General features: G+C 40.4%; 1 protein-coding gene across 1 annotated transcript; it reads right to left on the bottom strand.

The window, feature by feature from the left end:
* Positions 1 to 1,168: 1,168 nt before the first annotated feature.
* On the bottom strand, positions 1,169 to 2,875 carry mid1ip1 (MID1 interacting protein 1). The gene has a single exon (XM_004081464.3). It carries the CDS (start codon positions 2,387 to 2,389, stop codon positions 1,898 to 1,900), a length of 492 nt encoding a protein of 163 aa, XP_004081512.1. The 5' UTR covers positions 2,390 to 2,875; the 3' UTR covers positions 1,169 to 1,897.
* Positions 2,876 to 18,209: the final 15,334 nt, after the last annotated feature.

Genomic DNA, 18,209 nt, shown 5'->3' with positions numbered 1-18,209 from the left:
ATTGCTGTGTGCCAACAGTCCCACCCACAACTCTGAGGTGAATTTCTAATGAACCACTGTGGCTCTGCAGAAACTAAGTCCTAAAACAGGAGTGGGCAAACTACTGCCCAGGGGCCATATGCAGTCCGTTAGTCTATTTAATGTGGTCTGCCAAACTGGAATTATTTATAATATTAATCCTTAGTGTTTTATTTTCCACTAAAATGAGAACAAAAGTCACAGTTAGGAAATACAAACTGAAAAATGTTCTGTTTAAAACATATATATTCATTTTTAATCCAAATTAAAGTATATTTTAGTCTAGATTCCTTGTTTTTTTCTGTCTCTTATAAGGATTGCCAAAACTCTCCCCGCATCAGCTCCTAGTCTGGCCCTTCTGTTAAATTCTAGAACCCGTGGCATCCAAGTCAGAAAGTTTCTAAAACAACACAGGCTTTTGGGATTTTGGCTAAATTATGCAATAGTCATAATTAAAACGCTTTTACAATTGATCAAAAGACGATCAGTGAAAATTTAAGTTTTAGTTTTCCAATTTCCAAAAGTTCCGTAATTAATATTACCTTTCAATTTTACGTAAAAAAACTGACTAAATAAAGTCAAAGTGGTCAGGAGATAAAACTTCCCAGCCTGTTTAAATTTAAATTATATTGTTTCTTGAAGTTTTAGTGTTTCCAAAAAGGTATTAAATCAAACAGTCTGGTATCTGAATAACGGCTATAATTTAGCCTGCGTTTAGTTAGGAATCCTTGTAAAATTTATACAGGGATTGCTGCAGGTGAAGGAAAAAACATAACTTTCTTTATCTGAATTTATCTTTCTTAAAGGCTTTAAATTCTGTGGGGATTTGCTGAAGACAACTGTCAAGGTCTGCAGGAAATATTTCACGTTGCAAATACTTGTCTGCACTGTGACTGCAGCTGTCATCCAGCTTTTATTTGACCGTCATGTTCCTCTTTAGGAGGTACTTCCTGCCTCTGCACTGTTCCCGTTCAGTCTGATCCAGCTTTTTCCAAGCAGAGACCCTCTTTTGTGTCTAAATTCTGTATTTCACTGTTATTTCATGACTTGTGAATGAAATTAAACACAGTTTTGAATGCATAAGGGGGAGAAAAGCAGGCAATTGAAGGATCTGTTTCAGCTCACTAAAGAAATCAAATAGAGACTTCAGTTGTAAAAAATAACAGTTTTATTGTAGAAACATTTATCAGTAAAAAAAAAAAACAACAACAGCATAAGGTGCACATAAAAAATAGCAACTTTTTTTTGACAGATGGATCTATTCAAAGGCATAATGACAACATTACAGAGCACAGCATCTCATAGAAACCCTCATTATTCTTGATGCAGAAGAATTATCGGTCGTTTCCAGTTCATGGAGCATGTAGGACATGAGGAGATCATGGGCAGCTACAGTCAGCATCCGCCTCCTTCCTAACAAAGAGCCATTAAGCAATAAAGCACAAACACATCAGAGTGAAAAGAGCCAAACACACCAACATCGTCATCATCTGAGAAGATGCCGAGTCATGGGTTGGTGTCCCCAACGCTGGGGTGGTTCGACCAGCTTTGAAATAACGTTTGAAGGCCAACATTTTTGAGGTAATAAATACATTAAATAATAACTTAAATATGTTTCATCTGCGTTTAGCCTGAAAGTATGATGTGTAAAACACATTACAGTGCAAAAAAAGGAGATTTTGTTTCAGGTTCAACACATCTACAGTCAAGTTTGGAGCAACACCATGAAGGTTGGCACAGAAGAACAAAGCAGCTTTGTTCCTGTCTGATATTTTGGCTGCAGTTTTGATGAGAGCAGCAGAAGTTGGGCCCGTCCAGACAAAGTCAGTTCAGCCAGAGTAATGAAGAGGAGCGTCCGTGCGTGCGTGCGTGCGTGCGTTCACTGGCCTCCGATGCCAAGCTCCTTCTTGTAGCGCTTGGTGAGAACGTCCGCCTGCTGCGTCAGCTTGGACAGCACCCCTTGCAGCCCGGTCAGGTGGTACTGGAACTGCTTCTCCAGATCCGCCTCCTCCTCGTCGTCTTCCTCCTCGGAGCAGTAGGACGAGCCGGAGGACGAGACGGACGCAGAGGAGTGCGTGCGGCTGATGGTCATGCTCTCCTTGCGGCGCTCGTCGGCGCACCGCACGCCCCACTCGATGTCCCTGCGGATGGACTTGAGCAGCTGGTAGTAGCTGTACATGTCCCCCTCGTCCATGTCCGTCTTGACGGAGCTCATGTCCCGCTCCACGTCCAGCGGGACGTCCCGCAGGAGGCTGGGCACCATGATGGTCTGGTCCATGTTGTTGACGGCGCCGATGAAGCGGTTCATGGCGTTGAAGAGGGAGTTCTTCTGGTTGGTGGTTTCCTGCAGCTGCATCATCATCATCATCATGTTAGCGAGTCTGGAGTTGGTTCTTCTTCTTGTTGTGGTCTTGAGTTTGGTCTCGGTAGTTTCTGAGCGGATATCTTCAGCTTCAGACCTTTATACTGCAAGCAGCGTCGTTCCGGTTAAACCTGTAGGACCAGTTCTTGTGAGAGCAACCCGACGCCTGTGACCCGAGGTAACCCGCAGCCAGACAGGTTACGTGAACAACAAAAAAAGGGGGAGTGGCTTCGACTTGACAGGTGGAGTACAGGCCAGATTCCTAGAAACGTCTGGAAACTTCAAAGGCTCGACTGAAAACGATCCAACTGACGGTTCCGCTTCAAATTTCCCCGCCGTCCTGCTGCCTGACTGTGAGGCTTCTGCTGCGGTGAAAGCAAGAGCTGCTTTTTTTTCTCCTTACATCAGCTAATCAAACATTCTGTCCCGATGATAAACTGCTGAAGCACGCACGCGGGCCCCGGCTGCATGAATATTCATCAGCAGACCCATCGGCCCATGGCTCTTGCCCTCCTCGCAGCCAATCACGTCGCGGCTTTGGTATCGGAGGCGGGGCTAGACAACCGGAACCAATGCGAGATGAATTTTGGCAGCATGCAAAGAGGCAACGCAACACGTGTACTAAGTTTGACGTGTTTTTGGGTGGTAAAGAACAGTTCAGTTCTTACTGAGTTTTAATTAGATCCTTCCAGAAAAATGTTCCTTAATGATTCCAGTGATTGCCTGCAGAAAACAGGCACCACCTGGCTGAATTACTGGCTTTTTGGAGTTGAAAAAGGTTCACAATCTAAAAACAGGTGGAAAAAGCTGCACTTTGTGGGTGGAAAATGGAAGTATTAGATTCAAACTTTAGAGTTTTTTTCATTTTGTGTGACGAAGTTGTACCTTTTTCAGTATTCCAATCTAAATACTGTCACAATATTGCCATTGGAAAAAGATCGTATTTGTTACGTTAAAAATACACTGGGTGGGCCACAAGCTCCCTGCTCCACTCCATACTGATCCATCCACTCGTAGATAAATAAATCCATTTAGGTCTTTGTTTTCCGCGTCTGAGCTGGCATCAGGCTCAAAACTTTCGATATTGCTTGCCATTTTTGTTGCACCGCTAATGTTAGGTTGAGGGTGTGCATTTTAACAGATGGGTGATGGGAAGCGAACATGGATTCAGAAACTATGTCCTAGAGAATAACACAGGCTTTTCGATTTTGACTAAAAACAGCATAATCATAATTTAAAAAACCCACTGGGAATGCTTGTAAAATAGATTTAAAAATGATGGGAGTGGGACTTTAAATATAGGCTTTTAGTATAAGTGTGCTCTTAGGATTCACAAAATCTTATATTTAGGTTTTTCTTCTTTATCTGATCATTTTAGGGATGCTTAGAAGGAGTTTACTAAAATTCAGGCCACATTTACACATGTCAAATAAATAAATATATAAATACAACCATAAATAATGTAAAGCTCTAAATCACTGCCCCCGTAAATTTACAGAAATTTTTTTTAAAACGTATTTTTCGTTCTGACAAAATAATTTTGATAGATATTTCTAGGAAAACTACTGTACATAGTACTTACAGGATTGTTCTATTACTTCCCAACTCAAGATAGTTGCACCAGCTGGTTTTCAGCTCAGATGGTGGTAAACATAGCATCCCCAACTTCTCACTGGGGGTAAACACGGATTCCCACATGCCCCGTGCAACAGAAATAGCCCTATTGCTACCATTACAGTATGTTTACTGGTAGACGTGCTCAGAAAGTAAGTTGATCTTTTGTAAATACTTCTGGTAAAGAAGAAATGTCAAAAACATGTTTCTGCCTTGTGTCTGGTGTTACATGAAAACACCGTGAGACCTCTTGTTGAACTTCCAGAGTTTTCTTTTAAATTGTGCTCATTTTATTACAGAACCACCATTTGAAAGAAACAAAATCAACTATAATGAACAAAATAAGAAGCAAAGTGAGATTTTTTGCAGTAAACTTTGTCTTCCGCACTGATTTACATTACGTCAAAATGACGAAGCAAGCCGGAAGACAGGCAACGTAAGCAAAAATCCATGAACTGCCTTAAAAGGCATACGGGCACAAGTTGTTCTAGATGCAGGCATATAAATGAATGCTCCAACACTTGCTCAGCAAGAATGTTGGAGGAAGGCGGGAACCTGTTAGGTAACCACGCCAGTCCTACTTCTGTGTTGTCTTTTGGAATGTCTGTTGTCTCTTAGAGACGATAGTATCAATGCTGCTAAAAGCCACAGCCTGAGGAGGGTCTGGTTTTTTACGTGCGCACAACAAGGTTGCACACAATTTTGTACAAGTTGGGTCTTCACAAACACGTTTTTTTCAAGGTTTGTTTGTTAGAAATGTTCTAAGTGTCAGATGTCAGAAGAGTACGGTGGCCCAAAAGGGTCACAGCACAACACATTAACTCACAACACATTAACTTACCACACAACACATTAATTCACAACACAATAACTTATCTCACAACAGATTAACTTACCTCACAACACATTAACTCACAACACAACAATTAAGCTACCACACAACACATTAACTCACAACACAACACATTAAGCTACCACACAACACATTAACTCACAACACATCACATTAACTCACAACACAGTAACTCACAACACATAAACTCACAACACAACACATTAACTCACAACTCAATAACTCACAACACAATAACTCACAACACATTAACTCACAACACAATAACTCACAACACAACTCACAACGGAAGTAAAGCTTTGATTGAAATGCTTTTATTCTGACATTTTCACTGGGCTGAGCGACTAACTACCTAACAGAAAGTACCGTCACAGTTAGCTGTGGAGGGAGCGTGTTTTTTTCTACAAGCGAAGCTAGCAGCAGTGTTTTTGCCAGATTGGGGCAGTTTTGGTTCTAAAGTTGCGGGTAAAAATGGCTTTGGGCGGGTATGCATGATTTGGGCGGTTTTAGGGTCGGTTCGGCGGGTTTTTTCCACTCATGAATATATAATAGCGGACTACGTAAGGCTGTATGGCTGTTGGAGTTCTGTGTACTGAAGCTCCGTGAACGGCAGAGACGCTTAATGGACCGGGCTTTGTCATCTAACCTGTTGTTGGGGGTGTGCAACGCCAAGTTTAACTATGGTTTAACCAAAAACCGGTAGCTAACTCTGGTCCATCAAAAAACAAGTCTTAGTGCACTTGCAAGTAGATTTGGGTGTGGTTCACTACAGTGGGAAAGCTGATAAACTAACCAAAGAGCAAAAACTAATCTTTGAGAATGGGTGGCCCTATGCAACTATAATAGAAAAAAATTATCTGACTATAAACTATACAAACAGTAGAACATTTCTCATAGCCTAATGTGGTTTAGTAAAGAGCTGCTTATTTTTAAGGCACTAAATGAATTATCGGTCTGCAAATTTTATGCTGCATTCACCCCTCAACACAATTTGTGCATCGGGGTGGCCAGTTTCAATGTTAGGTGAATGTACAGGTGCCAACAGAGGTCCTGCACCCCAATTTTAGCGTCAGCTGCAGGGCGGCGGTCTGGTCGCAGCACGTTTTGGGTAGTGCAACAACTTAAGGAAAATCAGGAACTTTAGCCCCTGACGTGTTGATGATGTAATCTGCAGGTGGAGTCCAAAACCAACATGGAGAATCTGATCATTCTCCTCCTGAACATCATGTCCTTTGCCTTATTTGTATTGACACAATAATTAAAAGATCCTCTAGTTTTATTCTTATTTTTATTATTTTCTCCCTCGGACTAATACTTCCATGTACCGAAAAGGCGAAACCCTTTTGACGGTAGCTTCTCTCACGAGCGATGGGAGCATTTAAATAATATGTACATTTTTGGTTAAATATCACGCAGCGAATTTAACGTGTGTCAAAAGAGAGGCAGCAGACGAGAATTTGACCCTTAAATTGCGTTTAGTGTGACCGCATTACCCTGGGCTTGGTGGAGTTGTTCACTTTTGTCCCAATAGTGCAACTTATAGTCCAAGAAGAACGGTACTCTTTTTGGTTCAGTCTAGTCTTTTGATCTGCTGAATAGCATGTTTGCATTCACACTGTTGTGAAACCACACCAGGATTCACTTGCACGTTTTTTTTTAGGTGGGCCAGAGTGGAGCAGAAAAAAAGCTGACTATCAACTCAAATGAAAGAGCTGTCACTTAAAAGAAATGTGCTTATCAAAGGTTAAAATAGCACACGAGGAAGTATTCTTTTATCATAAGTTGTAATAAGTCATAAGTTTCCACATTTTTTCTTGTCTTTGAAACCTAACCTGCCTCAGAAAGAAAGATCTCAAGTTCAAAGTTTGTCCCCCTGAAGATTATGGCGGATTCCTGATCTTGCTAAAGGAAAAATAAATAAATTACAACACTCAGTAAACAAACAGGTCAGAGAAGGTAATGTGCACCCCTGCTGAGCAGAGATCAGACAGAAATGGGTTCTGGCCATGCTTTTCCTCAACGGGCTTGTCTATCACGAGCTTCATCTTTTCTCCACATAAGGGCCTCTCCACATGTCAGAAAATTTATCGCGGCTGAATGCAGCAGAGAGACCCGGATCCGTTTGTGAGGGTTTCTCGATCGTGCATCATGTCAAGAGCGGAGCATCCGCAGATTACGACTGGTGTCATCATCATCATCTTCATCCCAGAGGCTTCAAAGGGGAGAGGAAGAGAGGAGAAAGAGAGGGAGGTGGTGGGGGAGGAGGAACAGGCAGCTTGAGTGGGAACTCTGCTTGGCTACTTGTCATCCCAATGGCATGTTGCTGAGAAGCAGGAGGCAAGTGTGTCAGTGCGTGAAGCCAGAGGCAAAGCAGCAGCAGCGGCAATTAGAATAACAGCGGAAGCAGAAACAGCAGCGAACAAACCTGACATCGTGAGCAGGTGGAGGGAGACAGGCCTGCTGTGTTACTTTAAAGGGCCGTAGCTGAATCATCAGTGTGGCATCTACAAGGAGCGTCTTTCTGCTCCTTGTAGATGCCAGGAAGTTTGGGGGATCCGTTTGTGTGTTTTTCAGCTGCATCTCTTTCATATAAAAAAAATCCATATGGGAACTCAATTTCTTTATGTTGTTCTGACTGATTCTCTCAAATCAAAATTGTCTTCACACGCTCACAACACCACTAAGACTAAAGCCACTGATGACGCTTTAGTCTACCGTAAACGTTGTTCCTTTGATGAAGGGCACAACTTACTGTACTTGGATTACTTCTCCTTTCTGCTTGCTGGACACTCTACCAACATCCACACTGTATCCCAAACTCTCAGACTGTCTGCTTTTCTGAATCATTTTGTTTATCCAGAAGTTTCAGAAAAGCGGAAGTGCACAAAACAAAATCATGTTTTTTTCAGGCCAATGCTTGTATGCAACACTACAATATAGACACAGTACAGCTTGTACAATGAAAATGAGAATTGACTCCAGTCAAGCTTGTTCAGTTCAGAGAGTTGAAAGGCATGATCAGGATCTCCAAGACCAAAAACTGTCTTGTGTAGAAATAAGGTTCTAAGTAAAGAAAGAAGTAGTGTCTGCAAACTTACCTAAACAGGAAGTTGGTTCTACAAGGAAGAAACCTCAAATCAGATTCCTATTCAGTTTTCATTTTTGAGAAAAAAATAAGGAACGATGAATAATCCTTTAATTTGAAAGCAAAGTGATCATCTGGAAAACATCAATTGGATTTTTTAAACATGTACTCAAGATTGGTTTCGTAGATTTATTAGCTGTGGTGCAGAGCTAGAGTAGCCGACCTCTGATAAGAAGATTGCAGGTTCAGTACCTGCCTTGCCACCCAAGTGTTGAAGTGTCCGGGGGCAAGACACTGAAACCCTTGAAGCTCTTGGTGGTTATAGATTGGCTCCAGTGTTCAGTGGCAGAGCCGCCATCAGTGTTTGAGGACTGTGACTATTAAGCTATGTAAACACCGGGCATTTGACGTGCGTACAAGAACGTGCTAAATGAAGGTTCTTGAATGTGCGTACAGTCTATTGCGTTCACACTGGACTAGGAGGAAGGGGCTTCTGTGAATCTCATGAATCTTGCTGCAGACATTTTCTTTCACATTTAGAAATAAAATAAAGACGTTTTCTTTTACAAAAGACTGGGTCTTATATAATTCTGACCGGGCACAAACTGCAATTATTGTTTCTCCACCACGATCCCTTTTCAAACAATTGGGACTTCCAGGAACTAAAAGTACACCATCCATACGTCACTGCCAAATCTGAGTGTTCAAAATTTGACCTGGTTTAACTTAAAAACTCACAGTCAATGTACCTAGAGCCCACAAACGGTCATGAAAACTTGCATACCTGCGAGTGAATGCGAGAGTTTTGAACGCAGAAGCCTAAAATGTGCATTTGCACAGACTTTTCATTGGAAGTGGACGCTTGAACATTCATTGGCAGGGGCGGTGAGAATGTAGCTTAAAGCGCTTTCAGCATTCAAAGAAAGCACAAAAGCACTATAAAAGTGTACCGCATTTACCATATACTGGTGTTAACATGCAGTGTAAAATTTGAAAAATAGGGAATAAGCAACATTTTTCTTTATCAGACTGTTTCAGAATTTTGGATCAACTAAGTACTTTTTACAGAACTGTAAGTAAAGCCTGATAATAAAATAGTCCAGTGTTTAAGAGACTATAGGGTTATCTTCCCTGTATCTCACTGAGACAGGACATTACTGGTTTCATACAGAGGAAAATCGTCATTTCTTGATTCCTTTTCTTGTCAAATGACTCCTAGGTTTTCAATCGTCATAGTGTAACACCATCCAGTACCAGGCAGTTAATTGTTTTGGTACTTAGGTCTTTAAACAGCCACCTCACTCTTAATTATGTGATTCCGTCATCTAAATTAAGTCGAAGAAATAAAAAGTCGTTGCCACTTTTTCTATTTGCAACATTCTTTGTTAGCTCGCTAGCTGGCTGACCTATTGAGATTAACAACAGTTTCTTGCTGATGAAACGTATGTTTACTTGCAATAAGTCATTCCTGACACCAGTTGTCAGATTATGGAATAAAATTAGGAATATTTGTCCCACTAAGCACTTTTTTTCTTCAATGAACACTTTGTAAAAGGGGATGAAAGACTCATTCCAATACCGTACAGGTGAATCACAGAGAGCAAAACCGCAGGTGTAATAAAATGTAAAAAATGATAAGCATCACAGGCTGTCTTGTACAAACCAAAGGCTTCACATATACATGCAAAAGTACACAGTTTTTTTAATGATGCAATTCACAACCTTGAATGAGGAGAGAAAATAGATTTTTCTGGGTTCTGTGAAAACGAAGCAGAAGTGCAGTGAGGAAACCTTTAGGAAAAATTTAAGTGTACTACAAGTATACTTAGTCTATAAAAGTGAGGCAATATACTTGAAGTTTACTTTTTATATTTTATCTAAAAATAGTAAATTTCAAATGTTCCAATTTAGTCTAAAGACATATTCAGTTATATGTCTATAGTTACTATAATTCTATTGAAGTATACTTAATAAAAAAAACTTCAAGTGTACTGATTTTTGTCAAAGGAAAATTCATAGAGACCATGATTCTGGGGGTTGTAAAACAAACTTTAGCCGAAGGAACTCATAAATACAAATGATGTTGCATAACTTCATCATACTCATACATTTAATGTTTTTTTTCTTTGGCCTGGCAACAATAGTTCTCTTCACTGAACATTCCTCAGATACACACCTTTTTTTTCCTGAATACTTCCAGTCTGGTATGTTAAAGTGGAAATGAAAAATCCAACAGGAATGCAACAGGCTGCCCAACCTTCAACCTCAGAACTCCCACCTTACTTGTTTTCCAGCCATTCCTGCCCTACAAACTGCAGATGAACTAGATCAGGCAGGTTCAGTCGATCGGAACCAGGGATCACCCATTTTCCCAGTTTGGCAGGGATGACTGGAAAAAGAGTGATCTCGATGACTTGGGGTCACAAACTGACAACCCAAAACAGGCGCCATCAAGGAAACAAATGGAGCAATCTCAGCCGGAGAGAAATAGTTGCAGATTTTTGTCAGCTTCTGGCAAACTTCATCTCCTTTCAGTTTTTAGAAGTTGTATAATCACACACATCCATCCGTGTCTCTTCTTTAATCACACAGGGAGGAGGATCAATAGTTTTTAAGGCGCCGTCTTTTTCTCAGAATGATTTTGTAGTTATGTCTGCAACACCACAGCTTATTTTTTTCTTTCTTTTCTTCGAATTGCTTCTTTTGCTCCTCCACTCCCATACAGTGGAACATGCTGTCATTTGTAGTTTTATTTTGGAAATCAGGGCAGTGCAAGCACCTGTTTTCACAAAAATGTATGTTTTTATTTGGGTGCACAGATGAAACTGCATGCTTCTGACCTCTGCACTTTGACTGGGTTGTTGCAGCAGCTTGGTTTTCCCTTCGGATCCTTTGTTAGGGATTCCTGCTGCTCTTATCAGGCTTCAGATTTAAATGGATTTACAATATTTAATAACCTAGCAGAGTTGAAAGTTCAATAAGTTGCCTTGTAGCCACAAATCCAGTCACTATCATTCCTGACAGTTCCCATGAGACATCTGTGCTCATCCGTGTTTGTGTGCTGCCCATTCCGATCAAATTACTCTTCACTTTGATCTCATCTTTCCAAAGTCTTTTGCTTCTCGGGATTTGTTCGGATGCAAAACATCCAAACCGAAACTTCTATGTTAATTTTAGAAATGAAAAGAATTTCCTCTGGTTTCTCTTCAAAGCAAGTCTAACCTGTTCAGAACACTTAACACACTAACCCAAACCGGAGGGTCTGAAATGAAGCTTTTTCAGATTTGACAGGTTTCTGAGTGACGCTCTGACCTTGGGGTGAAGGTCTCTGGGTCTGAACTGGAAGATCAACATTAAACTTCAAGCCAAAATCTGCAGCTGATGTCATATGTCCTCATAGCATTGTGCTAACGCAAACCGGAATCCTGCACGCATGCAAAAAACTGCAAAACAGCGTTCCCACAGATCTGCACACCTGCAGTTCATCAGGTGCATCACCATCTGCCTGCAGTCCGCTTGTGGTTTTATTATAGAAACTGAGGTTGCATTTATTTGCACAGCTTCAGGATTTTGCTTTGTCATGAAAATAGACAGCTCGCTATGTTAGAGATGGTTGATTTTCAAATTTAGTTGTGGAAATTAAAACAAAAAGTCTGTGAAAATGGGAAAATATATCATAAATGTGTGATTTTTTTTGCAGAAGAAAGCATTGATTGTGTTGCAATTTATTTAAATAAAAAAGAACTTTGCGCTGGAGCCAAAAATTGCAAGGATGTCAGTAAGTTGTCATTCGATCACAGTTTGGCAAGAACATTTCGTGTTTTTAAAGTTGACGCAGATCCTGCTGAGGTGTGGCAGGACGCCAGAACATTTGGAGGTGGATTTGTGGTTCAGACACGTGACGGGATTTCTGCAGTTTATCACCTTGTTGGAAAACTTTCTCGTAAAACTTTGAAGATGTGGTTTAATTATGAAAAAAGAAAAGAAGAAGGCAGTCATGAAGAAGTAAACACAAACAACAGAACACATGGTTGTTGTTCAAATGTCCAAAAATCGCGATGCCGTTTACAGTTAAAATAAAATAAAAAAACAGTTTTGTTTTCTAGGACAAAGTTTCTGCAGAGCGGCAGCTCATCAAAAATTTGCTTCTAAGTTGCCATTGATGGCATGGAGCAGCCCCGCCCCCTTTCCCGTCCGTTGCTCAGAGTTCACCCTCTCCAGCTAGTTTACAGCTAGGCACACCCCCAACCTAACATGGCAAGGTGCAAAAAATGGCGAGGAATATTGGAGCTATCCAGCCGAACAGTTTGATCCAGATTCCAGCTCAGACGAGGAAAACAAAGATGTACACAGATCTAGTTGTCTGCAAGTGGATGCATCGGAATGCATCGGAGCAGAGAGCTTTTTTTATTTTCTACAAAACAAATAAGCTCTTTTTTCAAATTGCATTCTTTCATCTACTTCTGAATGCAATTTTAAGCTTAATTTTCCTTATATATGTCCTCTATTATCAAAAAAATTCTAGAACAATTTGTTAAAAACAGAAACACAATTTTTTAATTTATTTTTTTATCAAAGTGAGGCTTCAAGACAAGAATGGATTATGATAAAAATCCACATGTTCCCACAGGTTGTCATATGAACCCGTATGCATTTTAAGTAAATTCTGAAAATTCATCTAAGAGCCAAACATCATTAAGCTTTCTCATGTGTAATATCTTTCTTACAGGTGCTTTTATTTCTTTTAACATAAAATCAATAGTAGTCAGAAGGAGAGATGCCTAATTTAAATTATTTTAAAACAATTTAAGGAGGTGCAATTTTTTGTTTTTTCTATAATGTAAACAAGACAGTTTATAAACTGCTTTAAATGACAGGTGAATGAAAAACAGAATTAGTAACACAAAAAGGAATAAAAGTTTCTGACTAATATCAATCAATTATAGCTAACACAGATTTATACCTGATGGTGTTTACTCTAATATTAAGTTTTTTATTGGCTATTTACTTGGGGGGCAACAATTAATCAACTTAATCGATTAATCAATTTAATTTCTTACGATCCATCCAGATCGATCTGAGGCAAGTTGTTAATTGAATCGACCTATACCATCATGAAATCTTTTTAAATTGAAATAAATTAATGATACGTGATATTGGAAATTACTATTTGAATTGAGACACGCTAGGGATAATGCCCGATCAAATTAGCGGACAACATGGATGCAACGCGTCGGACGGCTCAGGCTCCCATGTTGTTCTTTCATTTCTGATAATGGACACCTTGAAGGCCATTATCCCAATTATACCATGATCGTTACAAAATAAATAAATATTCAATCAATTTTTAGTCCTTTATTCTTTTTATTTTTTGGGTTTAAATCGCTCTTTCACAAAAAGCGGACTATTACGTGGTGCAGCGCGTTGTCATGGTAACGGCTGAGCCGGAACCGACCTCGACTGCAGTAGCAAAGGAAAGTGACCTCTATGCTGATTGTCACGGTGGGTTAAGTAAAGCATCAGTTCAGAGACAAAGTTCACCTCTTACTGTTTTTGTCCAAATGATGACGCTAAAGTTTGTTTAAAAAAAGCCATCGAAGTGATACAGAACATTTGGGCCTTGTGACTAGGCCTGGGCCGATATACCGGTAATTTTTTCCAACTGATACTGATAACCGATATTTCCCCTGCAACTGTGGACAAGAGCAGATATTTGCCGATACTGATACTTAAGTGTCTATAGTCACACAAAGTTCAGATTTGCTTTTTGTTTCTTTATAAATGCACAACTTTTCCTGGACAATCATACTGTACTTGACTTTTTTAACATACAGCAAAAGATCTCATAGGAACAAGTATCACTAAAACTATCACTAAAGCTCCCCATTGCCAGGGATCTTGTAGGAACAACATCTATCCCTATAAAAAATAATATTTACCTGAAAACAGTCAATTACTGACTATGACTGTAACATAAGATTCTCAATTAGGAATAAGTATACCTTTAAAAAATAAAGTGTTTCTGAAAACATGGAATATCTGTAGATTTTCTAATATCGGACCGATTCCGATAAACTCAAATTACGCAAATATCGTCCGATACCGATAATGGTAATGATATATCGCCCATCCCTACCACCAAAACTTCTTTTTAGGTGTGTATTATTCACCCTTACTATGGTGTGATGTTATAATAATGCTTGGATCATTTTAATGTGGAAAAACAACAATGGGCTAAACTTTATAAAACTAAAATATGGATGGATTTGCCATTAATTCTTGTTTACTTGTTTGTTTGTACACATATTAAATTTACTCTTGATTATCTGGCAAAAAACACAAAGATACCTGGAGAACTTCACATGCATTGTTCAGTATCCAGATATCTATGTCTGAGTCACACTGGTTGAAGTTTTGACTGAAGATGTCCTGGATCCATTTTAGGTCAGTGAATCAGATCCTTAAGAATACACCAATATTGACTATGAATCGTATCGTCAACCACTAGTTACGTTATGAATCGAATGGTAAAATGAATAAAAACACCCCTATTATTTACAGGACTTTGTAGTTTTATGAAATATGTGCTACCTTAAAACATCAGAGGTATGTTAATACTGGCTGCTCTGGCTTTATAGCCTGAGATTTTCCGTTTTTTAAGGTTCAAATATGAAAGAGGAAATAGAAGTATGCGTTGGTCCTGTCTGCATTTTTCGCAGGCTGCACACGGCGGCGGTGTGTCTGTGCGCTCCGGAGTCCGTTTTGTGTGTCCGCGTGAGTAATAGCGCTTCCCCGGTGAATGCGTCCCTCTAGCCCATAACCCATTATGTGCAGTCGGGGGGGAGGGGGGAGCGGCGCGCGGAAGCCAGCGGCACACACGCTCCATTAACGGCCCCACTGCCGCGCCGCTCCGCCGGTAATTTGCGTAACGAGGTTGGAGCGAGCCCCGCGCGCTCGCTGGCTGGCTGCTTCGAGAGGATTTTTTTTTCTGGCGAAAGGGGCGGGCGGGGGGTGTCAGTCACTGGCTAACGAAGAAGGTGGGGGCGGCGGACCCTGCGGCCGGTACGGCTGCCGTCAATCCCCGCCCGCAGCCTCTCAGCGCCTTCTCGGCTTCGCTTCAGACGCGGAGGACAGCCGCACTGGCTCGGGCTTCCGCTCCGAGTTCCGTTTTCCGTCGGTACTCAAGCGCCACCAAGTGGACGAAAAGAGTACGACAATGGAAAAAAGGGCGAAACAAAAGACGAAGAGAAATTGTCAGAGAACAGCCAATTACTGAATTATAGGAGAAAACACAGTTGTTGCTGCAAAATAACAGTTATATTAACTCCAACAACGCCTTTTCTTGTTCTTACTGACATCATCTTCTCCTTCTATTTTGCTTCCTTTCGTTATGTCCCACAGCAGTTCTGAACTGCAAGAGAACCAGGTTGAATTAATTCTTCTTACTTTCTGCGCCTTTGAGCAAAACTGACCAAAATGTACACACACCTAGTACCTGTTGAAAATAAAGTTTTGACATAGGTAACTACACCAGCACCACCACCAAACCCGAAAAAAACAACAAAAAAAACTGATGACATCACAGTGGAATAGACCATCCAATAACTGAATGGGAAAAAATTCTCTTATAGGGCTCAAAAACAGATTTCAAAATCCACTAACGAAACACAAAACCTTCATGTCGGGATATCCAAAGGAAAAAAATTGAAATTATTATGGGATGGCCACAGGGCGTAGGGCTTGGCGGCCATTTTGTGGTAAAGTGTGAAATTTGACGATTTTTGTACATTGCAGGAAAAGAAAACTTTACACATGCCGCCACATTAGGTCTGGAAGAATAACCGCAGTTGTGTTGACCTTTGACCTTGGAAAAGAGGCCACTATCTTGACTTACAGAGGGCCTGTATAATGCAAAATGTAGAATAATGTCAATTCCTCACAAAAACGACAACCCTAAAGCGGTATTTTGATCCATTCACGCATCTCTGAGTACTCCTCTAAAAACCTGCGCTCTGACCACCAGCTAGGAAAGCAAGCAGATCCTCACATTGATACATGAGTATGAAGGTAAAAATGCTCCAAAAAGAACACACTTGTAGATTTGATTTGAGAACTTGTAATATAGAATGTGAAAACTTGTGCATCAAAAATCTGCATCTGTGTGTAAAACTCGTCTGCTGTGAACTGACAAATTCCCATTTGCATGTGTTCATTTAGAGTTACAACTTGAAATCTGTGATTACAACTGCTCAAATGTGCTTCTGCGTGTGCTCAAATCTGCTAGCGCAAATCACAAGTGCGCTACAACTGGGCTCTGAATTCTGACACATTCCTTGCGAGAAACCTGTGTCTAAACTGATCTTTGTCCGAAAATGGAACTAGGGGGGGAGGGTAAGAGGAGGCGGAGTCAACCAATCAGAGTGCAGGACTCGGAGAACTTGGTAAAATTAGAAAGGTCTTCAGAGATCCGGACTTCCTGCTACAATAACTCTTCTGATAAACGTTCAAATGTGACAGCAAGTATCTTAATCATTTTGCATTAACACAGAGAGTGAACCACAAATGCATTTCTAAAGAAAAAAGATTGTTTTTTCCTGCATTTTAATGAGAATTGATCTCTTCGTGCTTTAAATGCAGACATGCAGCGAGACGGCTGTGAACGGACCGTCAACAGGAAGATCATCTTTGTTATAGCAGGACAACAGGGCCAGGGCTATTGAGCAGCTTTATTATAAATCATATGGATTAACATTTGAAAAAAATACATTAGATTAGATCAACGCGTTCCCTGTGGCTGTGGCGGACCCAGGTGACGGCTCGGCGTTTCACACACAGATGCAGATTTTTGATGCACAAGTTTTCACATTCTATATTACAAGTTCTCAAATCAAATCTACAAGTGCGTTCTTCTTGGAGCATTTTTACCTTCATACATGAGAAGCAGCCCCTCAGGGATCCAGTCGTCTTACTCACGGGTAGGAAAATGAGCTGCAGAAATAACTCACATTTCATTTGAAAAATGTTTGTAAGTGTGGCAAAGGTAAGATATGATAATTATAGATATGGATAAAGTTTACTCTGAAAGACTTAAAGCATGGCATAGGCCTTTTAAAGACACCGGCTTTCACAGACCAGGGTGGCAGGGGCCAAGGGGAAGAGTCGGGGCGCGAAGCAGCTGCCAGTGAGGGGCGGGTTGAGAATGGGTGGCGAGGGCGGGGGCAGGTGGCGGCCGGGGCCATACAACACCGCTCATGGCATTGATTTATTTAAATATTTTGGGTCGCAATCATTAGGCGATCCTATGCTTATTAAAAATGATAAAATAAGACTTTAAAACTTTTTATAACTTCATGATCTTTAAGGGCTAAGAAGAAATACACCACAGTATCTTCTGGAAAATTAATAAAATATTTAGAAATCCAGTTGACTTAATCTGAAAGTTTCTTACAGTTTTATTATAATCTTTATAAAGATTTGTGGCAATCCCTGCATAAGCGATTTGAGGGGAAGGCAACTTTAATCAGATGACAAATTCAGGATTCTGCCTAGCAACCCGATACTCTGTGGCCTTCTTTAGTTTTTTTAAGCATTTGTAAGCTTTTATTACATTACTTTTATGAACCACTATTTAGAATCAAGTTATTATTGGGCATTCTGTAATCATCTTTTTTTCAGTTTTTCATTTTAGGTGCCTTTTTTTAGCATAATTTACTTACTTTATTATGCAACGCTTTAAACATTTTTAATGTTTTATTAATAATTCAAGTTCCCAACAAATTTGGTGGCTAGTTTAATTACATTTTTTAAGGCTATTTTCAATTTTTCTGTGAATTTAGCTTCAAGCATCAATAATATCCTCATCTTCTTATGCTTCCTTCAGTTTTTAAGCAGCATTAAACCGCATTTCTGCAAGAAATGCAATTCACGGTTCACATTTTGTCGTGGAAAATTGAAAGTGGATGTAACCATCTATTCATCCGTCCACCCATCCATCCCCTGCAGAACCAACAATTTTAACGCATTCAGCAGAGATCTCCAAACTTCCTTCTCTTCTTCCCACTCAGCACTTCCTGGGAATGCTTCGGCACCCGTGGGGATAATCTCTCTCAAGTGAACGGTGGATCTGGGCCCAGGCCGTCACATGTCAAAATCAAGTCCTCTGGGGCCTTCCTGTAACACTTAGGGGTGTATTGGTCTTTTTAACTTGTGGTTTAAGGTTTGCTGAAGAGGAAAGTCACTGCTCATTTTAGGACATCATTATCAGCAGACGGGGAAAG

The sequence above is a fragment of the Oryzias latipes genome, chromosome 21 (assembly GCF_002234675.1).
Source record: "Oryzias latipes chromosome 21, ASM223467v1".
Taxonomy (NCBI): domain Eukaryota; kingdom Metazoa; phylum Chordata; class Actinopteri; order Beloniformes; family Adrianichthyidae; genus Oryzias; species Oryzias latipes.
Note: the sequence above shows the minus strand (reverse complement) of the source record. Positions and strands in the feature narration are given on the sequence as shown.

Coding starts and splice junctions, on each gene's coding strand:
- mid1ip1 (XM_004081464.3), bottom strand. CDS start 2,389: ATGATGATGATGATGATGCAGCTGCAGGAAACCACCAACCAGAAGAAC.